Source organism: Phoca vitulina, unplaced genomic scaffold (genome assembly GCF_004348235.1).
Source record: "Phoca vitulina isolate PV1807 unplaced genomic scaffold, GSC_HSeal_1.0 scaffold56, whole genome shotgun sequence".
Classification (NCBI taxonomy): domain Eukaryota; kingdom Metazoa; phylum Chordata; class Mammalia; order Carnivora; family Phocidae; genus Phoca; species Phoca vitulina.
This window is the reverse complement of record NW_022589759.1, coordinates 1,241,072-1,267,973: the sequence shown is the minus strand read 5'-3', so window position 1 is coordinate 1,267,973 and position 26,902 is coordinate 1,241,072. Positions and strand designations below refer to the sequence as shown.

The following is a 26,902-nucleotide window of genomic DNA, read 5'->3' as shown; positions in this document are numbered from 1 at the left end:
CTGCGCTGGGCCCTGGGGCTCTGGGGTCGGGGAACACCCTTGCCCTCAGCAGCGCCACATACACTGGGCTGCCCCCGCCCCTCCTGGGCTTGCCCTGCCCCCAGCCCTGCTCAGCAACCCCTTCTTCCAGCTTGCTTCTCTCCATCCACCTGGGCCTGGGAATCAGCTCAGCTGCTTGTCAGGACTGTGAGTAAAGCACGAGTCGCTGGGCCCTGAGGGCCTTGGCAGCCTTGGCAGCCAGCGGCTGCAGGCTGGGGGTGCAGCTAACAGGCCAGGGCTGGGCCAGAGCGGCCAGCTGCCCCTGCGTCCTGTGCCTCAGCGTCCTTGTCCAGCAGACACCAGCTGAGTTAGAGATCCTCCTCCCCGGGGGTCCTGCTGGCCGGGGCCCACAGAAGGGAGTGCCTCCCCAGGGGTCACGCTGCCTGCTGCCAGCAGGTTGGGTTTTAGACCCAGCCCTGTGTGCTTGGGGGACCCGGCCCCTGGGGTGGCTGCCCACGGCCCCCAGGCACCCAGGGCTCCCCTAGCGAGGCCCCCTAAGGGGGAGCAGGGCTGTCCCCACCGTGGCCTGAGCTGCCCCACCGCCCCCCGGTGGGAAAGTCTAAATCTGTTGCACTTTTCCCTCTGTTATCAGGGCCTTATCTGGCCACCGTGCGCCGCCCAGAGGCCAGGGTCTCTCTCCTGGCAGCCCCGCGCCCCCACCCGCCCCAGGCCCAGTGCCGCTGGCCTGCCCACCACTGCCAGGCCCAGCGAGACCAGAAGCCAAGGCCTTCTGCCAGCGCTGTCCCCCCCGCCAGGCCTCAACCCCGTCCACCAACCTGCCACCCCCAGAAGGCAGGTGTGGCACCCCCTGGAGAGCTGAAACTGTAACAGTTGTAACAATAACCTGTCTGTGCTCAGCACCAGGGCACCACCTTGCTGAACCCTGACCCCAGCCCTGCTTTCCATGAGGAAACCAGGCTTGGGGAGGTGTGGCCCGCACACGGCCACCTGCCTCAGCCTCTTGCTGTGCCTTCTGCTCGGAATGCTTTTCCCTGGCCCCAGCTGAGGCCATCCCCTGTCCCCTTGCAGATCTCCATCACTTGCCGCCTCCTCCAGGAAGCCTTCCCTGACTGGCACCTGAACCTCTCCTTCGTGGCAATGGCCACACTTGGGTTTTTCACTTTGCTTGGGGTATGTCCTGGGGCAGAGTCTGGCCCTCAGTGGACCCAGGAAAGGTTGGACAGGTTAATGAATGCGGGGGTCAGGGAGGGGTGGACGAGAGAACAGTGGTGGAGGATGAGGCCCAGAATGAGGGCTGCCGGCACTCCAGCGGAAGGGCAGGGCCACGTGGTCCATCAGCGTCCACCCCGCCCCCAGGCCAGGGGGCCTGCCTTCAAAATCCAGCCCTGACACAGGAGGGGCTCCAGGGCAGGTCTCTGGGCCTCTGTCTTCTGCTCTGTAAATGGGGTATAAGAAAAAGGACCTTCCCAGAGAGGCATAAAGGACCCACGTAATGGGCGGGCACAGGGCGGGGCCTCAGGTAAAGAATCACACTGTGGTCAGGCCCCGAGTTGGGTGGGGGGCTCCTGGGGACTCTGCCCTGGTTCTTTCACATGTTTCCAGTGGTCTTGGGGTGCGGGTAGTCACCTCCACTGGATGCAGGTGCAGTCTGCAGGACCAGCTGGGACCAGCGGGAGGCCCAGGGCCTCGGGACTCCCCGTCCAGTGCTCGGAGACACCCTCACCAACTCCCTGCCCGACAGGTCTGCCTAGGGGCCAAAGTCTGGGGGGATTTTGTCCCCTCCACAGAGAACAGCTCCGGCTCTCTTAGAGGTGGTCATTCAAAGCCACGCCCCCCCACCAGCTGCCTCGCCATCAGAGCCAGGAGGGGCCGTTAGTCGTGCAGCTCGGGGACTCGGAAGGGAGCGGGGATCATCCCGCCGCACAGAGCCTGTCTCCGTAATTCAGTCTTAAAGCATGAAGAACGGGAGTTGATGAAATTCTGCTATCAGCGCCCAGCCAATATGCAAACTATCTCGCCCCCAATCAAATAGCTATTATGTTTTCATTTCCATTTCCACGTCCGGCTTAATGAGCAGGAGACGGATCGGCGCGGGGCGTCTGCTCGCCGTGATAACTGAGGGGCTCCGGGCAGCGGGGGCAGCTCTGTGACCGCCATTATCACCACGGGCACCCCGAGACAGGGTCCAGCCTTGGGCACTGGCCTCTCCACCCTGCTGGGCTGTGCGGCTGGTGTCACCCTCGATCCAGGCGTCCGTGCAGAGGCAGCTTTGCCTGAGCCACGTCTGCAAGGGCAGCATGTCTGGGGAGGGTCCTGCCCTGCCCGCCCCCTCCACTGCTTCCTCACGGAGGCCATGGGCAAGTCACTTCACCTTGCTGGGCCTCAGTTTACTCATCTGCAAAGTGGGCGTGACCTCTGGGTGGTGTTGAGAAGCTGGGAGGAGATCTGCCCATCATGACCGGCTCAGGGCCCCGCCGGCCCCCTCCGTACCCCTGTGCAGTCCACACACGCTTTCCCCACCACCCCTACAGTCTGGGCCACCGGGCCGGGGTGGTTAAAGGAGAACGTTGTAAAATGCTGAGCACAGGGCTGGTGTACGACAGATGATGCTCAATAACCGCACGCCCCCCACCCCATTCCCCAGGCCCTGCTGCGCAGCAGGTGACAGCTAATGATGTTTGGTGCGTACTTACTACACGCTTCACCCTGTGACATAGGAGCTGTTGTGGTTTCCGAGCACAGAGAGGTAGAGTGACTTGCCTGAGGTCACACCGCACGGACACCTGTCTTGCATGGATTGGCCTGGCCTAGCTGTTGGGATCTTTGCCAGAGAGCGTCCCCCAGGGGCCAGGCGGGGCTCATTCCTGGCCCAGGGCAGCCGGGGAAGCAGCAGCGTCTCTCTGCTGGGTGGCCGGTGGAGGAACCCTCCTCCCCAAGCCCCCGGTGGAGTGGGACCCCAGGGTGACCCGGACGTGGGATGGCACGCTCTTGGGGTGCGGAGGCAGGCACGGCTCAGCCTTGGCCGTGACACGTACCCTCATGGGCTCGGAGCGATTTGCTGGTTGGCGGCTGTCTCCGACATTATCAGAGCGGGTTTAATTGTGCTGGAACTGAATTAGCGGCATTAGAATAAATTGCTGCAGCCCGGCAGCCTTTCTTCACGCTCGTCATCACGCCTTTGTGCGGCGCGGGGGCCTTTGTTCTCCCATAAACGGACCCGCCACGAGCTTGGGGCCTCCCTGGGTGGCTGAGGCCCGCCTGAGCGGGGCCCTGACAGTCGGAACTGCATCCCTGGGTCGGGCAGGGGTGGGGAGGGGGGCGTCAGCTCTGCCCCGACGCTCTGGTCCCTGCGGGCGCTGAGAGCAAGTGGCTTCGTACCCGTTCACCAGAGCAGGTGACTGAGGCCCTCAGGTCCTATGGCCATTCAGCTACGGTCCGTCCCCTTGGAGCTCTCATGAGCCCAGGAGGCACAAGCCGTCTCAGGCTGACCCCAGAGGCCTTTGTGCTGCCCACCGAGGCTGGGATGGCTGCCAGGCCGCTGGCCACCGTGACCAGCGGTACCTGCCCAGGACCAACCCCACAGGCGGGGCAGCTTGAGGCCAGCCTCTCCCGCAGCCTCTGCTTTCCTGCCCAGATGCATGCCAAGGCAGGCTACGGCAGGTCGGGCCTCCCACCTGTCCCAGGGGCCACGTTGGACCAGCTGGGCTGTGCCCAGTCCACCTCAGAGGCTCGTCTGTCCATGTGGGTGCGTTGACAAGAAAGCACAGGACTTGGCCTGGGGCTGGTTCTGTGCGGTCTCGGCCCAGCCACGGCGTGGTGAGCAGCCCATCTCCTGTAATTACGGCTCCGGGGTGTCCCGGGGAGGCTGGGACTCAGGTCCGGAGCTGGAGTCCAGACAGCTGCAGCCGAGAAACAACCCTGCCGGGGACTCCCTAGGGCCCTCCAGTGCCTCTGGGATGAGGATCCGCTCCTTGCGCTGGCCTCTCTCCAGCCTCGAAGCCGAGCCCTGTCCAGCCCCAGGCCCTCCATCCGGAGCCGCGTTCCCGGCTGTCTGTCCCCTCTGCGCTCTGCTCGTGCCATCACCCCTGCTCTCTCCTCCCTCGTGTGCCCCCCTCCCTCCCAGCACTTATAATCTGTTGTTTCCTGTTTGGGGCCTGTCTGTTGTTCTTTGACGGTCTCCCCAGCGGGCCTGGGAGTCCCCCGCAGAGGCTCGACGTCCTGGGCACTTCTGCCTCCTGGAGCGGTGTCCGCCCCACATGTTGGTGGGAGGCAGGAAGGGCATCCGCCCCGCCGGGAACGCTCGGTTTTCCTTACTGTAGCCGGCCGCCGTCTGCCAGTGACCAGGGATTTGAGCTGGAAGGCAGACAAAACCAGCTTGCCCACCTCCCTGCCCCGTGGAAATTGCTACATTCGGAAAGTCAGGTGGAGCCTCGTTTCTCACATTGCTCCTTCTATCATCATCTTCCTGGACCACTGCCCTGAGCCAGCTCCTGTGGCCCGCGGTGGAGCTGGCTGGTGGCACCAGGTTTCACCCCTGGGGAAATACAGGGAAGGAGGGGACTGAGGGAGGGCACCAGAAGAAGACTAGGGGTTTGCTGAGAAGTCCCTGAAACGGCACATTTTGGTCTCTGTGTTTTCTGGGGAGAAGATACTGGCTTTCACCAGATCCCCATGGGGGTCGTGATGTAGAAAAGGTCACAGAGGCATGAATCCCAGTCAGATCTCCATCAGCTGCTGCTTGCTTGCCTCCAGGGATGGGGAGCTCAGCCCCTGAGAGGTGGCCCTTCCATTCCAAATGCCTCTGCCCCCGATGCCAGCAAGAGCTAGCCCCATTCGGCCCCATCAGGCACCCCCGACATGTGGATTTGCAGATATTGTCGTTTACAGATGACTTCCAGATGTTTCTTCAGCAGCAAGAGGGCCTGGCTGCTGTGGGGTTGGCAGCCTGGGCTGAGCAGGGGTCTGTGAGTCAGGACCCTGCCCCATGGCCACGCCCAGATGATGGGCATCATCTCCCTGATGACTGGGGGGAGGGAGGGGGCACCGGGGGGGCAGGACAGGTGGCTAGAGGAGCCATTTGGGAAGGTAACTAGGGCAGGAGGCAGCTTCAGCCCCAGCACCTGTCTCCAGGCCTCAGGGCCCAGGCTGAACCAGCCACAAGGGGCCTGGGGAGATTTGGAGAGCAGAATAAGGAGGGACACCTGCTCACCACTCTCCCCTCTGCCCGCCCTCCCCCGGACGCGCCGGTCTGATGGAGGGTGCTGCCCTGGCGGGTCTGGCTTCCCTCCTCTCCCAGGAAGTCTCTGGGCTCTGAGTCCACCTTCTCAGCTGTAAGGGGGCTCCGTGGAGCAGACCTGCAAGGGCCTCCTGGGGAAGGTGACGATTGGAATCAGGGGCCGCAGGCCTGAGGCCCTCCGGTCCCAGAGGCTGACCGCCGACACCTGTGCCCCCCCGCACCTGCGCCCCATCAAGCACGCATTCCCGTAGCCAGGTGTTCTGAGCACTTCCTGGGCCCCGCACACGGGCCCACCCTCACGAAGCTCCCAAACCTCGGTACCTGAGTGTGGAGAGCTTCTCGGGGAGCTTGTCTGGGCCCAGGAGAGATTTACCCTCACGTCTTAGGGGCTGTGCATACGCACTGGGGCTTCGTGAACCCCCTGAGGGGGTTGGCAAGGGGGAGGCGAGGGCTGTGGTCCATACAGCCCCCAGGAGCCCCCTGAACCGGAAGAGGCACCGTGGCTGCTCCCAGAGCTTGGAACAGAGCGGAGGGGAGACCCCAGGAGGGGCCAGGACCACCCTCCTGGCCAGAGGGGTCAGTGGGCTGAGAGGTTGCAGAGCTGGGGAGGTGGAGGTGGGACGCCAGGGTGACCCCAGGCATTGAAACTGTTGCAGGGAGTGGGGTGATACAAGGGTGAGATGTGCACAAGTCTTGGGGGCGCCGCTCACGGCCTCTGGCCCTGTGAGGTGGCAGAGCCCATGGCCCTCTGCCCGGGGGGGTCTGGAGTCCGGGGGCCGTCGCCCCACAGAGCCTCACGATTCCCTTCGGGCTGTGTCTGCAGGTTCCCTTGGAGACGTGGAAGCTACGGAAGAGGCTCAGGCCATGGACGCCAGCTGCCCAGAGCGGGAGGCCGGAACACCGGAGCCCGAGGCCGCGGGAGAGCCCGAGCCCCTGAGCCCTTCCAGTCCAGGTGAGCCCGGCGGTGGGTGCACGACAGGCCGGCGTCTCATGCCCTGCGCTGCCCACCCCTTCCCACGTCCCCACCGGTGAGGTGCGCCTTGTGCTTGCTGGCGTCTGCGGGCCTGTGGCTGGGCAGCTGGCGGCCGGGGGCCTGGAGGGGCGGGCGCGGGAGACACGTACACCCTCAGCATGAGGAGGGTCTTGGGAGTCCAGCCCCTTCTGGTACAGAGGGGCAGACGAAGGCCTCGATGGGGAAGGTCTAGTCCAGGCTTGGACAGGGAGTCCTGGGCCACTGAGTGACCTCGAGAAAGCCATGCCCTCCCCCGCCTCCGTTTACCATCTGTGGGATGGGGCAGCGAGGCCTCAGCCCGCGTGGTCTCAGCGCATAGCAGGTTCCCCTGCTTCGGCACTGTACCCCATTTTACAGACGAGGGCCTGAGGCCCGGAGTGGTGAAGGGACTTGCCCACGGTCCCACGGCCTGTGAACACCCGAGCAGTGATCCGCCCCCAGGTCTGGATTCAGGTTGATTTCCCTTCGTACAGAGCCTGCTCCCCCCACCCCAGGCACCTGGAACCTTTCCTTGGACCCTCTTGGTGGCAGTTTCGGGGGTGGGGGTGGTGGTGGGGAGAGACCCAGAAGTGAATCAACCTGACATCGGGAAGCCTGCTCTGGACAGGTCCCAGCGGGCCTTAAAGCGAGGGCAGCTTCTCTAGCCGTACCCGCAGACACCCCCGGGAGGAGAGGCCTCCCTGAGGTGGACGCATGGGGGAGGTCAGCACCCTCACCCCTGTTTTCCTGAGGAGGATACTTGACTTGGGGGATTAGTGGGGGATCTGGTGTGCCTGCTCTGAGCCGGACTCACCTCTCCCTGCCTCCCCCCTGCTGGCCGTGGCCGGGGGTCTTACCCCCATTCAGGGCCGTGACGCTCTTGGCACACGGGGGCTGAGTGACCCCCAGGCCGTAGTCTGATGGGGGCGATGTAGCCCCAAAGCAGGCCGTTTCAGAAGGCAGTGAGTAGGTGACATGATGGGGTAAAGGAGAGATGGGGCGGGGGTGACACTGAGCAGAGACCAGAGGACGCACAGAGAAGGGCGTACCTGCCACTTCAGAGGCTGAGAGGGACTGGCCAGTGGGCAGCGGAGATCCTAGGCAGACGTACTCACTGTGGACCCCCCGCCCCCAGCGTTTCCCAGTCTCCGAGCATCCGTGCCCTGCCCCCCGCGATGACCACAGGCCAGGAGCCCAACGAGCCTCATCCTCTGAGACCTGCTGGCCCCGGTGTCCCTTCCCACAGTGGCAGTCTCATCGGGAGCGGGGGCCGAGGCTCCCCTCCCCCCAGCTCACCCAGCGACAGTGGCCGGGGAGCTGCTTTGCAGTCATTCCTATTATCTCTGCCGCCTGCCTCATCACCGCGGCTAGTGGTGCATCCCGCTGTCCCCCGGCCCTTCCCTGGGCCCGTGCTCCTGCCCTGCCTGAGCCTCAGTTTCCGCATCTGTGTCTGGGTGGCCGAGGCTGCGGGAACGCGTGAGGGGCCCCTTATCACCGCCACCATCGTCCCCGCTGTTAGGTGCTGTGTGCTGCCGGGGGCGCCCTGAGCTGCCAAAGGCCAAGTGGCTGTTGCTGGTGGACTTTGACCCGGTGGTTTTCCAGGGGAGCCGGGCCCCTTATCTGATCTGCTAGCCGGGGCTGGGGCTGCGCGGGGTGGGGGCGGGGCCGGGGAAGGAGCTGGAAAAAACAGCCGGGGTTGCACCTGGCACAGGCCGCGGTGATAACGCCGAGATGGGCGAGATAAGGCAGCGGGAGCCGTATCTGCCTCTCGGGCAGGCCCAGCGCGGCTACCGCGCGAGGGCTGGAGCTCAAATGCCAGCCACGTTGATTTATAGCCAAAAATAATAGGACTTTTATACTGTGTGATTGATTTATTTGATGTTAATCACAGCTCTTATCTCGGGTATTAATAATCTGCCGGGCGCGTGACGTCACCAAGGGGGGGCTTTTATGGGAGCTCATCGATTGGGGACCGCGGTAGTTATCAGGCTCGGCAGGGAAGGCAAATATGCCCTTTGGGCTGGAATTGGGTGCAGGGCCCGGCTCGAGGGGCCCCCAGCTGCCGGCGGAGGAGACCAGGGAGCCGGGGCCTGCACGTGTGCCCTTTAGGCCACCCTACCCTCTAATTATTAGCTGCAGCTGGAATAATTACTGCGGCAATTAATGAGGGGATGAGAGGTTTTAAAGGCCAAAGAGAAAATTGAGGTCTCTGTCCCCCGTTAGCACAAACCTGGGTGTGGGGGGTGACCTTGAGCACGTGCTCACCCACTGGGGCCTCAGTTTCCCTCCCGGCCACAGGGCGAGATGGGGAGGTGGGTGGATCGGCGCCCAGGGATGGCAGGGCCTGATGGTGTTTTCTGTCTGCAGACGCTAATCCCCCACCCCCACCATCGCCACCGCCCCCCACGCCCCCAGGAGGCCCCGAGGAGATGAAGGGGCAGGAGTCGGAGACAAGGCTGGAGGAGGAGTCCGGCGTCTCCTGGAGCGGGCCAGGTAAAGCACCCCTGCGGTCGGTCGGTCGGTTGGTCGGTCGGTCGGGGCCTGGAGGCCCAGCCTTCTGAAAATCCAGGGAGCCTGCTGTCCTGGCAGCTTGGGTGGGACAGGCCCTGCCTCCTGGCTGAGGAGGCCGGTGGCGACCCTCTGGGCCAGGGCCTGTGCCCGTTCCAAAGTCCAGCCAGCCTGTGGGGCCGGGCACCACGCTGTGCCAGCACGCTGCGGGGCTCCCGGGAGGCATTCCCCTCTGGCTGGGCAAGAGGAGCCTCAGGTGGGGAGGGCGGGGAGAGGCATTGTGGGCGTGCGTCTGGAGGGCCGTCCCCCCGGGCTGGGGGTTCGGGCCGGAGTGGGGCGGCTGCAGTCACGTGGGAGGCAGGCGTCGGCCCCACCTGCCCGGTGCTGGAGCGCGGGGCGTGGCTCTGAGGGTGGTTTCCTGCTACCCGTCGCCCCGACCACCAATTTGCAGCCGAAAGTCTGACCAGAGGTGCTCTCCATAATTCCGGGGAAAGTGGGGTGGCGTGCGGGGGTGTGGGGCTGCGTCTCCGGACACCGGTATGGCTTGTCCTCAAGGGCGGGGGCGAGGCGGCCCTTGGCTCAGACGTGTGCACATGCAGGAAGCGTTCACTGAGTGCGTGCCGTGTGCCCGCACACCGCTGTGAGCAGATGATCCCGGAGTGTGCAGGGGTGATGCGAGTGCGGCTCGGGCCGTGGCAAGGGGCACATAGGCAGGGCCTTGCCTTGCTGTGGGGTCAGGGAGGGCTCTGCCAGGGCAGAGGGGACCCCCGTTCCTCCTCAGAGGGCCATGGGAAGGAGGGGTTGGCCTGGCGCTCACAACCAGGATGGTGACCCCACCCCACGGGGAAAGCGAGTCCGCTCTCAGCCCCTCCCGCCTGGGTGGGCCGTGGTGTTGTCTAGGAGCCGAGCATCCTGGGCAAGACAGTGCTGGGGGTCCCCTCTGCTGCCCCCAGCACAGTAAGCCCGCTGCCCTTCAAACAGACTGGGTTTGTGTCCCTCAGCCGTCCCCCCCCCACTTCTTGGGGTCCCATTGATGGCGGGGGGGTGCCCAGGTGTCCTGGTAGATAGGCGGCAGCCATGTGCCCTGTCCCCACCAAGGAGAAGCTGGCCAGGGGGGCCATGGGGCCATGTGTCCTTGAGGCCCTCAGGGCCTAGTCAGGCATCGCTAAGCCACATGGGTGCCTGGGTGCTTGGGTCCGCACCGGGGCCATTCTGCACACAGCACAGTGCCTTAGGGCTGGGCAGGGACCCTGTGGTCAGACTGCTCTTCCTGCCTCAGTTTCTCCAGCTGCAGATGAGGTAACAACGAGGCGCCCCCCCCAGAAGCCAGGTCAGCACTGCCATGGGCCCCATAACCCCTCACATTTCAGTCTTTATCAGGAAACTTCCTGCTGTGGTGGGGGGAGCAGGGACCACCCACGTGCCTGAGGGGCCCTGACTGAGGCCACAACCACCGGGGAGAGCATCCATGGGGAGGAAAGCACCACGCAGTCCCCACACCAGCCTCTGAGGTGGGCACAGCGTGACAAAGGGACTTGTCCAAGGTCACCCAGCTGGGAAGCAGCAAAGTGGGGTGCAGACCCGGCTCTGGGGTGCAGACCGGCTCCTGGGGTGCAGACCTGACTCCGGGGTACAGACCCAGCTCCCAGGGTGCAAGCACAGCTCTCAGGGTGCAAGCCCGGCTCTGGGGGTTCAGGCCTGGCTCCGGAGCAGGGGCTGCAACGTGTCAACAGCAGCTTCAGTTGCCATCCCAGGATGCAACACAGTGCCTCACCCCCATTTTATAGATGGGGGCCCAGAGGCCCCGAGAGGCTGGGAGCTGACCCCAGGGCAGGGGGGTTGGAGCTGGGGTGGCCGTGGTTTAGGGCTGGGGTGCATCCTCTGGGGCCGGGGGGCTCCCTCTCAGCCTCCGCAGATAGGAATTTCTGTGCAGTGGGCAGCGATGGGCCGATAAGCCGCCCCTGGCCAACCGCCGCGGTGCCTGCCCCCTATCAGACCCCGGACAGGCCACACTTATCGTCCGCCAGGGAAGCCAGAGAGGCCCACTGCATCCTTATCTCTGCGGGGCTGCCCGTGCCAGCGATGGGGCAGCAGGGCTTTGCCAGGGCCTGGCCGGGCCGGCGTCCCTGAGGGCAGTGCCCAGCCCGGTGACTTGCCGCGGGAGGGGGGCCTGCTGCTGTGGCCTTTGCCCAGAAGCCCTGCTCCCCCTCCCCTTGTCTGACCCCTGAGCCCCTCTGCATGTCCTGGGCAAGGCTCTCTCCCTCCCTGTGTCTCTTAGTCTGTGTCTTGCTTCTGGCTGGCCGCCACTTTTCTGTCCCCAGATGGGGAAGAAGTGCTGGCCCCACCACCTGGCTTGGGGACCGGGCTTGGGGGGCCAGCCTGGGGGACACCGGGTACCGTTCTCCTCCAGGCTGAAGGGGCTAGCTTGGACCCCAGTGCACTGTGCACTGTCTGGTTTTGGGGGAGTGGCTGGGCCCCAAGCCTCCGTTTCCCACCCAGCCTGCACAAGGTGGGCCTCGGTCACCTCACAGAGCCTAGGGCTGAGCACGCACCTGGCACGGCGCACGCTGCTCATCCCCACCTCCCCTCTCTGGCTGCCATCTGCTAGCCAGGGCTCCTGGGGCTCTCACGGACCCCCTTTGCTCCTGCTGGGACCCACCACCCAGGGAGGCCCAGGAGCCGGTGACCACAGCCCAGCAGAGACCGGGCCTCAGGGCCTCTCGGCCGCAGCATAGCGTGTGCAGAGGAGCTGCCCTTCCGGTAGTCAAGGCCCAGAGCAGACGGTCGCGAGCACCCCCAGGAGGCACCCCCAGGGCACCGGGCAGGAAGGCGGCCTCCCAGGGGGGCCTGGACACACCGCCAACACAGGGGAGGTCTTGGATGCGAAAGGACATCCCCAACGCTAGAGTGCGGGTCCGGGACGCGTGAGGGGCCCACGGTCTCCTAGGCCCGTTCCTGCCCCACCGGATACCTGCTGGCCCCGGAGCTCCAAAAGCAGTCTGGGGAGGTGCTCAGGGATGTGTCTTCATTTGAAAGAGTTGTGAGCTCTGTTGGCTTAGCTCTCGAGCGTGACTGGTCCCGTGGGAGCCCCCCCACCCCGGCGTAGCTGTGCTGAGAGGCAGGATCACAGACCCCCGAGCACACCTGCCCCAGCCTGGGTCCAGCTTTGCCGAGTGACTGTGGACTGTGTCCCTGACCTCTTGGGGCCCCTGTTTCCTCCTGTCCATGCTGGAGCTAGGGAGAGCCGTAGCTTCACGGGGGGCCAGCACGCAGAGGGCCAGCCGTAGCGTCCTCCGCCCGCCCGGCAGCCTGGGTTCCTCTGGGAAGTGGGGTGTCAGCGGGGTCCACAAGGAGCCGCTCTCCGGCCAGAAAGGCACTACACCCCTCAGCCGGCCCGGCCACGTGGCCCCGAGGCAGGGAGAGGCCGCCTTTCGCTTCCCTGTCCGCGGTGTGGTCTCGTCCCCCCCCTCCACTCTCCCCTGCCCTGGGCATGAGAGGCCCCCACCGCACTTGGAGTGGGCAGGGCCAGGCAGGGTTGCAGACCCAGCTCTGAGCCGGCTCTGTCCCTGCTGTCCTCTGAGCAGCGGGACAGTAGCCCACCTCGGGCCTGCAGGGGCTGGGACAGAGCCCACACCCCGTGTTGATGAATACTCTCTGGACCCTCATGAGTTGGTGTGCGGGGATGTGTCCTCCATGCTGGGAGCTCAGACCACACCCGCGAGTGAACCATGGAGTGTGCAGGAAAGGGAGGAGATCCTGGCGGACAGGGAGGCCCCCACATGGGCCCCACAGGGCAAGGAGGTCCTCTGGTCACAAGTGGACAGTCTGAGTAAAGGCTCAGGAGTGCGATCAAGGCCTGGTCCCCGGTCTGTAGGGAGGGGGTACAGCCCATGGTGGGGAAGGCACCCACTGGGGCTTGGGGAAAGGGGGATGCTGGGCTGGGGGGCTTTGAAGGGAAAGGGGGTGGGTGTCAGGAAGGGGGAGAGCTCGGTATTTTTATCTTTGAAATGACCTTGTTCGCTGGAGGGGCAGGCTGTTTAAAATTCCGATATGCAAATGACTGAGAGCTGTAATCTGTAATCCCCAAAGCATGTCTGGAGGGCAGCTGGCCAGGAGCTCTCTGCCTGTGAGGGGTCGGCCCCCCACTCCATGCCCCCCCAGCCCTCCTGCCATCATCCCATTCCCCACCCCCTGTCTCTCCACTTAACATCTAGAAAAAGCAGGTCAGGCAGGCAGGCCAGGCCCTGTTAGGGCGAGAGCCTGTAGGGTCCCATCCTGAGTGGGGGTCCTGGGCCCGTCACCCACCTCCTGGCCCCCATGGGAGCCTCTGTCCCGTGGCCGTCAGCGTGCCCTCAGCCTGCCTGGCCAGGTCATGGGAACTAGATGAAGGGAACATCTGTGGGGAGTCCCAGGGGGGTCTGGGAGCCTCCTCTGCAACCAGCCTCGTGGTGTGAGGTCCCCTCCCCGCCTGCTTGCCTGGCACAGGGCAGGCGAGAACCAGCTCTCCATCTGCCCCTCTGGGAGCCAAGGTCCAGACAGCCTGGCGGGGGAGCAGCGTGCACCCGGCTGCTGAGTGCAGGGCTGTCCGCTGCAGGTGCCACGTGCCAGGTGGGGAGCAGGGAGGTGAACCTGGGAGGCCCACAGGGGCCCCCCACCAGCTCCGGGGACATCAGGTGGCTATGAAGAAGGAAGGGCGTGGTCAGAGTCACACTTGGTGGCCAGGCCTGGCTTTGTGATCAGAGCCCCAGGACAGGGGTCCCTTTCACCCACAAGTGCCTTGGAGCCCGGAAGTCTTTCCTGGTGACCACTGTTTATGAAACAAAATCTGATTGGCCAGCATCAGGGGTTACCTTTTTTGTCCCCATGTCGGGCCCTGGAGGCAGAGACAGAAAGGCTGGCCATGTCCTCATGGCACTGTAGGTCAGCAGAAGCCTCCGTAAGCTGAGGCTTAAAGGACCAACTGGAGCGGGGTGAGGGTGTCCAGGCATTGAGCTGGTACGTGCAAAGGCCCTGAGGTTTCAGTACGGTGGGTGTGGCTGGAGCACTAGGATGGGCACAGACTGGTCAGGGTTTGGGCTCAGTGTAGGGAGTATAGATGCCTCTGCTGTCTTGGCTATAAAATGAGAGACGGGAGGGTTTTAAGTGAGGTATTGGGCTCAGTGCCGTGCAGCGGATGGGTTGAAAGTGCACCCCCAGGGAGCATGGTGCTATAATGGGCCAGAGGAGGCAGCTTCTTCCTGCTCAAGCGCTGAAGCCTCCCCCCCCCCCCACTCCTGGGGTCCTGGGGAGCCTGCTGGAACTTTCGCCCCTGGAGTGTGAGCAAGGGCGTTGGGCTGGCTATCTGGGCCGTTCTCGGCTGACTAATCTCACTGTGGAGTTTCTAGGCAAACCTCAAGGTTTGTTATCGGCAGCGGGCGGTCGGGCTGCCGAGGCAGGACGGCCTGTCCTGATGGACAGCCCGGGAGATGGACCGATACGGGCTGGCCGCGCGTCCCCTCCCACCGGCTCGGCATGTGTGGGTGGGAAAAATCATTTCAGCTATTCTGCGTTATCGTGGGGCCTGGCACCGCGGCCCGATAGGCCTATTTGTCTTAGATTAACAGATGGGGGGGAGGGGGGAGGGAGAGGGTAATGGCGGGTGGCAAGGGTCAGCCTGGGGTCAGCTCCAGAGACCAGACCCAGTGGCTGGGTCAGGAGTCACGCCTTCTGGGTCCCCGGGAAGGGAGTCCACACTGTGGTCCCCGGTGGACGCGTGCCCTGAGACCCACACAGCAGGCCCTCTGCCCATCCTTGAGCCTCCCCATTTCACAGCTGAGCAGCCCGAGGCTCCAGGAGATGGGGGGCAGTCCCGGGGGTGGGGGTGCTGTGTGTCGCTGTGGTCAGCCAGCCTTCCTTCCTGCCCAGGTGTTTACTGAGCACCTGCTGGGGGTCAGGTACGCCGCGGCTGCTGGCCGCAGTGGGAGATGGCCCCCCCTTAGAGCTGTGTTGTGGGGGTGACACAGGCCATAGAGCCCAAAGAGCATGGTGTCTAGGGCCCAGGAGTAGGAAGAGAAGGAGGTCATTTATTCACTCCACAAACACTTGGATGTTAGACGGCTGCCTGGGCCGGCAGCCTGCAGGTGGCCGGGGAGCTGACGCCCGAGTCCGGGGGACAGAGACTGCGTAATACAGGAGCAGTACCCTCATGTGGCCGAGGAATAGAGGGGGAGTGATGCCGGGCCCACGCGGCACCCAGACCAGGACAGGGAGGGGAAGCACTGTCCCGGGAACAGTGCCCCGGGCAGAGGGCACAGCGGAGGCGAGAGTCCTGAGGCCGGAGTGAGCCCCGCTGCAGCCGGGGTGAGTGCAGGGGTGAGGAGGGAGGAGACAAGCTCAGAGCAAGGGGGCTGCCTCGCATATGTGGTTGTCTAGGAAACGGAGCTCAGGGGCTTCCACCAGCACAGGCCCAGGGTGGCTGGCTGATCGATGGGCCCCTCGGCTGCCCACTGCCTGCTGGCCCCGAGCTCTTTCCATGACATTGGTCCTGGGCCAGGGAAGGGGCCTGGACCCTCGGCCTGCGTCCACCGCCACAGCTCAGGCCTGCCCACGTCTCCGAGCAAGGCCTACAGATGGGCCCCTGGGCCGGGGCTGAAGTGGGAGCCATGCCTGAGCCTGTGGCCTGGCCTCCGTGGCCGGCCCGGCCCACATAGGTGCCCCTGTTGCACTACCCAGTGGGCGCCAGGGGCCCGGCCGTGCACAGCACCCCAGGAAGGCCATGTGCAGAGGGGCGTCTGCGGTAAGACCTCCCTTTCCCTCTCCGGTGGGGACCCTTGAGGCGTGGAGCTGGCCGTGGCTTCCCCCATGGCTGGGCTGCTGACCCCTTGGCCCCGGGCAGCCCCTCACCATGGTCAGTGGCTCTTGACCGCGGAGGCGCCATCCACCTGGCACCCCGATGGGCCCTTGACTGGCTCTGTCTTCCGACTGCACCCCCAGCAACACGGGGGCTGCAGGTCCCCCAGGACCGGGACCTGTGAGAGGAACAGGTGTTAGCAAGACTCAGAGACCGCCGTCCTGCAGCCAGAGCGCATCCCCGCTCGCTCCCTAGCCGGTGCTTCTGCTCGCTGAGCGCCGGCCGCGTACCAGCCGCTGTACAGATGCTGAGGACACGGCCCTCCTGGAGCCACAGGCCGGGACAGGGACAGCAGCGAGGGGCTCGGACACTGAGCCAGGGATGCAGACAGGGAAGCAGGGGAGCGGGGGGGGGCAGAACCCGCGGGGTGTGCACACACCGCGCCCGGCTGGGGGAGCAGGCTTCAGACCCGCTGGGTAACCCGCCCCACAGAGCTCAGCCCAGCAAAGGCCCTGCGGTGGGACTGCAGGGGGGAGGGAGGCTGAGGGAGGGGCTGACCACCGTGTGGGGGTGGACCGCAGGGGTTCGTGGGTGGACTTGCAAGACCCGTGAGAAAGCTGATGGAAATTTGACATCAGATGCCACACCCCCCGTTTTACAGATGGGGAAACTGAGGCTGTCCCATTGCCACCACTGGGCTCTTGAGTGGAGACTGAGCCCGCAGCCCTGCCTCCTGGGGAGTGGCCACCTCCCAGCCCCATCGCACAGGGTTCTTGGGGGCTCCCCCAACCCCTCCCAGGGTGTAGACGCCGCCTGGCGGAGGGCAGGTAGGCAGCCCAGTAGCTGGCAGGGCGCGTGGCTGGGGCCTGAGTCGTCGGCCGCCCGGCAGCGGGTGGGGGCCCAGGCCTGGCCGCCTGCCCTGTGCTGCCCGCTGACCTCACCGGCCTTCCGGGAGCGGCTATCTGTGGCCAGCGTGGCCTATCTCGGCCGCGGACGCTAATCGAGCCCAGCTTCCTCCTCCGCCCTCCCACCCAGCTTCCTGCCCCGGCCAGACCGCCCCCTGGCCCCAGGCTGGGTCTGAGCGGCCTCCTTGGCCCTACCAGCACCTCCCAATGTCAGTGTGCTGCAGGTCTGGGTCTGCCTGCTCACACCTGGGGCCCCTTCCAGAAGTTTCTCTCCCTGTCCTCCTCCTAGGCCCAAGCTCAGACTCTCCCCAGCCTGGCCATGTGGCCGGGACGTGTCAGCTCAGCGTGCTCAGCCCGTGGCCTCTGTGGTGTGGTGGCCGCAGACACGCACCTGGGAGACACCAGGGGACGACGGGGCTGGCGCCTGCTGCGAGCCGTTCCCGCCACGTGGCCACCGCGGCTGTGACCTTCATGAAGACCAGCAGGGCTCCCTTCCTGGGGCCAGCGCTGGTCCTGCCCCTTGGCCACCGGAAGGACTCCCCTTGCTGGTGTGGCTGTCCGCCTCCCTGTCCCTCTCCTGTTCTCCCTGGCCGGCGGGGCCCGAGATGGCCTCCAGCTGTCCCCTGACGCTGGGCACCTCGGGCCCACTGTGCCCTTCTGTGGGCTCAGGCTGCTCCTCTGGGATGGGGCCAGGGCACCGGGGCTGTCTGGAGGCATGAGGAGGGCCGGGGACGGGCCTGGGCAGGGCGGGCGGCTGGAGGGCTGCAGGGCACCGTGGCCATGCGGCCTCTGCTGTCATGTGCCAGGGTCTCCCAGGATCTGCCTCTGCCCCACGGAGTGGGCGCCTCGGTCACACCCACCTGACAGGGAAACAGGCTTGGCGAGGCGCGGCAGCCCTCTCAGACCCAGGATGGGAACCGGGCCCGCCCGCAGCCCTGCTGCCCGCCCCTCGGGCCTCGACACTCCATTCTCCGAGACCCCTCCCCTGCCACCAGCGCGGGCTCACTCTTTATTTATTTATTTATTTATTATTCCTCTATCTCTGTGCGTAACTTTTGATTTCCTCACCGTGTTTTTCCATTACGGCGGCGGTGGACGCGGCCGATAAGATCGGTCCCCGGAGATGGGACAAAGGGGCCGCCATTGGCTCGAGGGCTGGTCATATCCTGCCCGAAAGGGCCGAGCTGGGCCTGAAATGTGGCGTGATGCTATCGCGGGGGCTTTTGTGTGTCGTCGCGGGGAGGGGGCCCTCGCCCGCCCGCCTGCCCCCCCGGCCCGGGACCCCCCTTTGCCCCCGCAGACAGAAGACAGACGCCTCTGCGCCGCCCCCCGCCCCGGCTCCCTGCAGCGGCCTCGGCAGGTGCTCGGTCAGCCGTGGTCTGTGCGGGGCCAGCTGGTCCTTCGCTTCCCGAGCCTGGGTCCTGCCCCCGTCAGGCCGGTGCTCCCAGACGCCTGGCTGGAGCCCCTAGCTCTTGCCTGGACTCAGCAGTTCAGCTCCTAGGAATTGGTCGCAGGACAGTCCTCTCTGCGTGGACAGGCATCGGGGGGCGAGGAGCGCCATCACGGCGATCTTGACGATGGGAAGCCATTTATTTAGTAATTTATTTTGCCGACCCGTAGAATCTCTAGAAGAGGGAGAAACGATTCTAAAAAAAGCGAATTCTACACAGATTCCTAAACATTTGGCCGGCCTGTGCATCGCCCCGCACACACTCGCGTGGGGTGGACTCACCCAGCGCCAAGGCCCACGGTCACAGCAGCTCTGGGGCTGACGCCGGGGAGGCCCCACTCCCTGAGCCCTCACTGGTTCTGCATAATTCCCAGTTGCCCTGCCCCAGGGCCCAGGGCAGCAACAGCCCGTTCCCTGATGGCCTGGGACCTTGCTGGGTCTCAGAGGGCACGTGCTGCCAGCCTGGTAGACGAGCGAGGGGCGAGGTGTGGAGGTGGGAGTGAGCCCCGTGCTCCGGAGGCTGAGACGCCCCGCGGAGCCCAGCGGTGGGCTCTAGCCAGATTCGGGGCCCAGTGGGGAGCCTGAGGGTTCCTGAGCAGAGGAGAGGTGGGAAGGAGCTGGGCTTTCTGTCCATGCCCCTCACCCGCTTCCCCTGCCCTGGCCCAGCCCTGCTCTCCTGCCTCCGCCTCCAGGGGCATGAAGCACAGAGCACTGGATGCAGTTGGACCCCCGGGCTTGAACCCCGTCACCCCCCTCACTGTGTGGCCAGGTCCTTTCTGACCCTTGGCCTCGTCTGGGAACGGGGAGAAGAGCCACCCTGATGGCCTGGCGGGGGAGGGGGAGGGGCGGGCTTGAGGACCAGGCTGCTCAGCGCCGAGAAAGCAGGTGTCTGTGGGTTCCGTGCCTTGCAGGCCCAGGCCTCTCCCTGGGTCCCAGCCTCCCTCCCCATGTGAGAGCGCCTCCTTTGTGGGTGGGGCAGATGAGAAGCGCAGGGCTCATAAAGGGTCAGCAGGTGCTCAGGGACTATCGGCTTTTCTGGAAGGATCTTTGTAATCCCTAAGGGGCTCACTGGGCCATAGGCGGTGACAGTGTCATGTTCTCCGTGACGTTGGCTGACCTTGGTGCCTGCTGCTGCCCCCCCCAAACCCCTCCCAGGGTGGAAGCGGGCACCTGCCAGGCTGGGGTCAATACCCAGGGCTGTCCCTCCACCCTTGAGACCACCCGGCCTCTGCCCAGACCCTCACTTACCACCCTCCATTTATAGAGGGGCGACTGGGCCTAGACCCCTGGCCACACCCCAGCCCAGGCAGGGAGCAGGGTGGGCTGGCCAGGCCAGAGGCCAAGAGGTAATGAGCTGGAGGCCAGATGGGCAGGAAGGGCCCTCGGTGGCGTCGGCCCCTGGAAAAACAGGGGGCAGGGGCCAGGACACCGATAGGAGCCCGAGAGGCTGTTTGCATGGGAGGCATTTTCTTTACCTTATCACACATCCTGCTTCCAGCCTGCAGCCAGGACAAGGCAGGGCTGGGGAGGGCCAGGGACCCCCCACCCCAGCTCCCAGGCCTCAGGGTCTCCCAGGAGCTAATGGGACTCCCTCTCCCCGATTCATAGCTGGGAAGACTGCGGCCCAGAGACCCAGGGCAGTTGGCTTGTCGAGAAGGCTGGAGGGACCATGAGTTCTCACACTCGGAGGTGCCGGGGAGGTGGTCTCAGGCCCCGTGGGGCTGAGGGAGGCCCCGTCCAGGGTGGGGAGCAGGGCAGTGTCGCGGGTCCAACACGCAGACCACCAAGGGGTCTCGGGCCCCGCCTCTTACGCTGTGTCTCCTCCTGCCAGTCGAGCGGCTCTTGGCTTTGCCCGGACGGGGGCAGTGTCTTGAGAGCACAGCCCCACCCCCAAGGAGCTCTGCTTGGGGGTTCAGATGAGGTGATCAGAGCTCAAGGCAGCGCCCGCTGTCACCTCCCCCAGAGCTGAGTCCAAGCTGCCCGCAGGGCCCCTACCAGCGACCCGGGGCCTGGTCCAGATGGCTCCGCCCCATCCCAGCCCCACAGCCCCCCTTCCCTTAGGGCTGCTGACCCCCCAGTGGGGAAGGGCCCCCGCAGGCCCCACCCTGCCCTGCCGGCAATTCCCAGGAGGCCCCAGCTCCGCCATTAGCTGGGGCCAGGGTTCAGCCCGATAAAGATGGGCTGTTGTTCTGTGTCAGAAAATCAATAATTTCCAGCGATGTTCCAGCGATAGGAAGAGAAGTTCCCAGGCACCAGCTGGTGGGTGGGGCAGGGGCAGAGCTGGGGGCCGCCCTCCCTGCCCACTTCTAAGCCCGCTGGCTGGTGGTGCAGACCCACAGTGGTCCAAGGGCAGCTCCGGGAGACCTAGGCCCAGCCCTACCCCTCCTGGCCTGCCCCGCCCCCCGAGCTACCCTTTGTAGAAGGCCTGGGCCCTCCCCAGGGCCGGACGGGGGTGTGGGAAGCTGGAGCCTGTGGAGAGGGAGGACCTGGGCTCCCGCGTGTCTCCCCGGGGCCCTTCTCCCGGGCCCATGGCCTGTCGGCTGCTCTGGGGTGTCCAGCGCTGGTTCTGGCTCCTGCCCCCGTCCTCCAGACGCAGCTGCCCCCGGGTCCCAGGCACCGTCCGTGCCTTCAGGACACAGCCGTCGGTGAGCCCGGCCCGAGGGACGGACAGCCGCCGGAGAGGCTGAGTTCGTGGGCCGTGAGCGTCCGCCCCGCAGCACTAGAGGTCGGGGGAGCGGGGCTCAGGGTACAGGGAAGCCGGAGGCAGGGAGGGGCCGGTAGCCGATGGCATGGTCCCCCTGCCTGCACGAGGGCACAGGCACACGGAGGTCCCAGCCAGGGTGTCTAGGGCCATGCCCTGGGGTGGGCCCTGTGCCCGGCACCCACTGGCCCACAGCGGAGCCGGCCTCCATGTGGCCCTGCCGGCCGCGACCCCTGCAGCTGGCTCCCAGGAAGGTCGCCTGCCTGCCAGCCCGCCCAGGCTCAGGCCGGCCCCACGTGATACAGCCACCCAGCCAGAGTGCTGGGTGGCCGAAGGAAGGTTAGAACACGTGGCAGCACGCCCAGGGGACAGCGCACCCCAGGCAGGCCGCCGGGGCTCCTGGCAGACAGGTCCCTTCCCGAGGGAGGAGCTCAAGAGGAGGCCTCAGGGTCTGAGCTCCGGGACCCACCTGCTCCAGCCTAACCCTGGCTGCTTAGGAAGGAAGGTTCTGGGCTTGAAGCCCTTTGAAAACCTCGGGCCTGGATGAGAAGGAAACCCCCCTCCAGGGAGGACTCAGGCCCTGCACACCCCACCCAGCCTGGCCACTCGGGGGGCCTGGGGGCCAGGTGAGGCTGGACACCCGCAACCAGGCCCAGAGGCCAGCAGGGGCCAGGCCCGAGAAGCTGGAGACTGCAGACGGTGGTGGCGGGGCTGGGGTGGGCCCCCCAGGAGGCTCTGTGCCACTCAGGGAGGTCAGGACACTCCCTGGGAAGGGGCTCCTCTCTGATGTTCCCTAATCTTGGTCTCAGTCACGTCCCCTGTGCTGGGCACCGCGTGTTAGAAGCTAACGTCGAGACGGCTGGCTGGAGGCCTGGCCCTGTGGGAGAGAGGCCCAGGGTGGGTGCAGGGGTGGGGCATCGTCCCGGAGAGGCCTTCCCTCTCTCAGGGGCCATAGCCCTGCAGGACCGCGAGCCTGGCTCTGCCACGGTGCGGGGCCGGAAGTCCCAGATCGTAGGTGAAACACAGTTTCTCAACGATGACGGCCAATGGTCCTCGTTTTTCTGTGTCCTCAGGTCACAGGTCCTGGCCCTCTGGCTGCCCTCCCACAGGGTCTGGCCCTCCCAGCAGTGCTCTGTGGGGTTGCCCAGGCCAGAGGCAGGGTGAAGACCCTCACCCACGCCAGGTCCCAGGCCCTTCAAGGTGGGATAGCAGGAAGGACGCCCCAAGCCTGTCAGCACCCCGGTGGGAGTCTTGCCACTGCCCCAGGCCTGAGGAGGCCAGCTCACGGAGGAGACAGCAGCAGGGCCGGCCTCCTGTGGGGTAGCTGACAGCCCCCCGGGCACTGGGACCTTGCCGATCCTCCCGCACACAGCCCCACGCCTTCCTCATGCCCCAGCACAAGGACCTCCTGCTCAGCCTGTCCCCAGCCCCCCTCCTCTGGCCTTGTGGCTTCATCGGTACATAGGAAGCAAAAATAGCGGCCGACAGGATGGGCCCAGCAGGTAAAGATGTTCCCAGAAGCTGATGGGAACTCGCCCTCCCCCCAGACAGTTCTCCCCAAGCCCAGATTTGCCCCCTCCAGCCAGATCCCGAGAGGATGGGGCACACCATGGCACCCGCACAGAATCAGCCCTCCCATCCCAGCCAAGAGGCTCTGTGGCCACAGGCCTGGGGTTCCCAAGCTTCCCACCCACCTGGCTGGGCTCTCTGTTCACAAGATAACCGTCCAGGAGGTGGCCCTCCGTGCCTGCCCATGGCCCCCGTTTGGTGTATCCACGTGAGCAGGCTCTGCCCGCCGTGTGCAGGTCCCAAATCTCCCTCGTGCTGAGGCTAGGGGTACCCAGGTGGGCAGCTGGTGGGGGCAGCCGCTGTGGCCCACCACCGAGGACTTGGAGGAGGGACTGGGGCTCCCGCGGTGCTCTATGTACCTGAGCCCGTAGGAAGCCCCGTCACCGCCAAGAGTGGGCTCCGGTGCCGTCTGTTTTAGGAGTGGGGTGCCCTGTGCCCAGAGTGGTTGAGAGCCTGGCCAGCGGCACGTGGGCACTGCCATGGCCTGGCTGGATGTCCCCTGGCCGTGGCGGGGCCGCGTTTGAGTGCTCCCTGCGCACCCGCTGTGGGTCCAGCCCTGTCCTTCATGCGCCACCTCCGTTACGTCCCCTCACCTTGCACTGACCTGTGAGGCGGGGGCTCTTCTCCCCTATTTCACATCAGCAGAAACCGAGGGCTAGGAGGGAGGTGACCCGCGCGGCTGGGAGATGTCCATGCTGGGACACAGACCCGGGTTCTAGAGCTCCCAGGGCTGGCGGAGACTCCTGCGTCATCCCCGGCGTGGGGACTCGCAGGGGTCTGCCTTCCACCTCCTCCTCCAGGCGGCACGGTTCCAGAAGGACCGTCAGACCCTGGACGGCAGTGGCCTCTCTCTGTCCTTCTAGGACCTCACCTGCCACTGAGCTCATGGCTTTCCCCGTCAAGAGGGCTATGTTGGGGGCAGGAAAAGGGCTGGACTTGACAGCCAGTGACCTTGGGCAAGTCACGCCACCTCAGGAACACGGGCATAGGCCCCTAGGCTGATGCCCCCGGCCGGGCGTGGGGCCCAGGGGACTGCACCTGCAGCGGAGGGGCCGAGCGAGTGAGGGAAGGGTCTGCCTGGCCCCTCATTGCGGGACAGCTTGTGCCAGCCGGTGCCCCCCACGCCACCCCAGCCCACTCACCCCCGCTGGCCCTGCTCTGCCCTGTGACCTTGAGAGAGTCGCTCACCCTCTCTGGGCCTGGTTTCCATGCTGATATAGGACGTGTTGGAAACACACAGAGTCTCCTAGCCTGCCCTGCTCTGGGCCCACACCCACAGAGACTTCTGGAACCCCGCAGGGTGGGGCCGGCTCGGCCCTGCGGCTTTCTTCCTCTCCCTCTCCCTCTTTTTCTCTCCCTTTTTTTTTGTGTGTGTGTGTGTGTGACTTTTATCAAAGGCAAACAGCGTGATCCCTGAGATAGGGCCGCTCCCGACAAGGCGGGGGCCAGCTGGCCCATGGGAGCCACAGGGTGGGGGCAGGCGACGGGCCCGTCAGATCAGTGAGCGTTGGCGTTGACCCCAGAGCCCACCGTGCAGGGCGGGGGGCTGCGGGGCAGCTGGGCTTGCCGCTCTGCTCTGGAGACCACCGGCCATTAGCATGAGCACCGCCTGGCCCCTGGAAGGAGAAGCCAGCCCGCAGGGTGCGGAGGTAGCCCCTGAGCTCGGATACTCCCACAGGCCACAGGGCTGCCCCCAGTCAGAGCCACAAGCCAGGGGCGGGGGCGGGGGGCCGAGACCTCATGGGCTCGGGGTCAGAGCCCCGGCCCCTCCGTCGGGAAGGAGGGCAGGTCTGAGCAGTGGCTGCACCCCTGCCGTGGAACCTCGAGCTCTCTGCAGACCAGAGCCGCCGCCTCACCAGCTCACTGCGCACTGTGGGGGTTGTGGCCCCCGAGGGCTCTGCAGGGCACGAGGCAGAGCTGGGCCGGGGGCCGTGGCTCAGCGGCCACCCTGGGCTGGGCCCCGCGACCCGGGACAGCCCAGGGAGGAAGAGCAGTGCTGGCCTCTCAGACTGACACGCTCGCCTTTACCCTCAGACCTACCGGCCCAGGAGGTAAACTGAGGCCAGCGGGCGCTGGACAGAGGTGGGACCCGGCCGTGGCCTGCTGACTGCAGACCCCAGGTCTCTCACCCGGCCACCCCCTCTGTCGGGACCCCAGAAGGGGCAACACTCAGCCCTGCCTCCTTAGTCCCCTTGGGACGCCGTCAGAGGGCTTTGAGACCCAAACAGACATTTAAATCATATAAATATGTAAGGGCTGAATTCTCTCGTCTGGTTCCTCACAGATGCTTGGGGGGCGAAATTGAATCCCGCTGCGGCGTGTTTGTTCTGGAAATCATGTGTGTGGGGTTGTTTGCCGGAATAAATTAGCCCTTGCCCTGATGTGGTGTCTATAGTGACAGCCTGACCCCCATGGGGGCCTGCCCCCTCCCCGAGGAGACCAGTACAGAAGGGGAAACTGAGGACAGCAGGAGTCAGCCTGCCGCGCGTGCCCGCCTCCCTTCCAGCGGCGTCCCCCTCACTCTGCCGCCTTCCACGTCAGCCCAGGAAAGGGTGTCGGGGATCTGGCCGTGAGCATGGCTGGGGCTCTGGTTCGCATCTCACCTCCCCGTCGCGGGTCTTGAGCCAGTAGCTGAACCTCTCTGGGCCTCGATGCCCTCCCCTGTGCACGGGGAGAACTTCAGTGGGGCAGGGGGGTCCCTGCAAACTGTACAGGGCGTGGCCAAGGCTCCATGAATGGGGCCAGGAAGCGTGTTGGGATCACGCGTTCTCAGGGCAGGTGGCATCACCCTGTAGCTCACTACGGGGATGGAGGCCAGGACTGGGCTGGAGCTGGGAAGAGAAAGTAGCCCGCTCACAGGAGGCTGCCCGGGAGAAGGACACCTCCACCTGGAAGCCCACCCCAACTGGCCCACCCTCCCAGCTGCCACCACCCATGTTTCCTGGGAGACACAGAGGGCAGAGGCTATGCCTCCCTCATCCCTGTGCCAGGTGCCCACACGGGGTTTTGTGACTGAGTGAGCACTGAGCCCCGAGTCCAGAGACAGAGCCTGCAGTGTGGCTGGGGTGCTCATGGCCCCAGGTTTCCTGTGTGTGTGGTTGGGAGCTGTCTCTTCGGCCACCACGGGCCCTCTGGCTATTATAGAGGCTGTTTAAAAATAACTGTGTCTTCCTGCCTGTCAGTCCCCGCCTGCCAGCTCCGCGTCTCCCACCCCTTCGCCCCTTGCCCTCGCTCATCTATACGTTTATTTCATTCTTGGCCTTGAGCTGAACCCTTATGAGGCTCCCAGCCTGCCAGGAGTGGGTGGCCCCACCCACCCCACTTTGCTGATGCAGTTTTGCTTCTGGTTAGGAGAGGGTCTCTGGCAGGTGCTAACTAGGCTCTAATACCGCTTGACCCTGTTTCCACTGTGCAAGAGGTTGGACAGGAACTGTTTGCTAGAAATAGCTTATCTGAGTAGATGGATGTTGAATATCACCAGGGCCACCATGTACAGTTGCCCAGGTTGTGCACTGTAGCAAGGGCTCTGGGTGAGCTGGGGCTGAGATCCAGCCATGTTCCCCTCCCCCAGCCAGGTACCTGCCATAGCCCTTCCTAATGCACAGCCCTTCGGAGCCGGCCTCCCTGAAGCAGAAAGGTGGGTTTTCGTGGTGAGCATTGCCCTATCCCTCACCCAAGTTCCTCGGCTCCCTGGCCTCCTCACCTCTCCCAGGCCTGAGTGGTGGGTTCTGCCCTCAGGCTTGCAGAATGGAAGCCTTTATCGGGAGCCAGCCCTCCCTCTGGCAATGCATGATACCCAGAAGATGGAGTGGCTGCCGTGGGAAATACCAGCCATGCTGTTATCTGGCAGGCTCGGCCCGCTGGCCCTGGGGCTCCGATTAGGGAGCATGGCTGTTTGCCTGTGGGTGCCCATGTGGGCGGGACGAGGAGGCACACTGGCTCGGCTCCTTCCCTCCATCACCACGAGGCCGGGGCCCTGAGACAGCCCAGGGCTGCCCCCACTCCTCCTCTACTCTCAGGGACCCCCGGGCCGGCCCCCCACGCACTGAATTCCCAGTTGCTCCTCCCATGGGAAGGTGGGCCACCAGCCTCAGGTGGAAGGTGTCATGTCCTAATGGGGGCTCTGTGCCCGATGAGGCCACAATGGGCTCCTTCCACATGCTCTGGATGCTGATGGGGAGCGAGGTGGAAATGGAGGGGCTTCCGGTCACCTTCCCTGTCTCGTCTGTGGTCCCAGCAGGAGAAATGCAGTCCAGAGAGGTGTGTGGCCATCCTTGTTCAGAGGCCCAAGTGCAAGCCGACCCCGGATTGCTTTGAGGTTTCTGGTTGCCCACAGAGGGGCAGGCCGCAGCATGAGGACGCTGGACAGTTCTCCCTTGACCCCCCTCCATGAGCTGGGGAGTCGGGGGGGGAGGTGAACAGGCTCAGTCCATCGTGAGCTCCCCACCAGCCTCGGATGGCTTGGCAGACGGGTGGACGGACAAATGAGTCCCAGCAAGCTTGCCTTTAGATAGTCTTCTCCTCCTCCTCCTCCTCCCCTCCCTCATGTATGCCCGTCCCCTGAGGGCCAGCCAGGCGGGGAACCAGAGACCCACATACACCCAGGGCCCTGGGTCAGCATCTAGAGCCAGGGGGCCTGGGTTCAGACCCTGACATCCCGCTGCCAGCTGCGTGACCTCTTGAGGCCTCAGTGTTCTCATCTGTACCGGGGGC

At 65.2% G+C, this 26,902-nt stretch overlaps 1 protein-coding gene and 1 long non-coding RNA gene across 2 annotated transcripts in view; both read left to right on the top strand.

The window, feature by feature from the left end:
- The window catches only part of LOC116623074, a 29,037-nt gene extending 20,406 nt beyond the window's left edge, over positions 1–8,631 (top strand). Inside the window, exons 2-3 of the long non-coding RNA XR_004297670.1 lie at positions 6,060–6,188; positions 8,595–8,631. This is a non-coding gene — a long non-coding RNA (uncharacterized LOC116623074). The remainder of the gene's footprint in view (positions 1–6,059; positions 6,189–8,594) is intronic.
- An 11-nt stretch (positions 8,632–8,642) lies between these two features.
- ZFPM1 (zinc finger protein, FOG family member 1) overlaps positions 8,643–26,902 on the top strand; it is a 39,714-nt gene continuing 21,454 nt past the window's right edge. Inside the window, exon 1 of the mRNA XM_032389958.1 lies at positions 8,643–8,720. Within this exon, the coding sequence (XP_032245849.1) occupies positions 8,657–8,720 (64 nt within the window). The 5' untranslated portion in view covers positions 8,643–8,656. The remainder of the gene's footprint in view (positions 8,721–26,902) is intronic.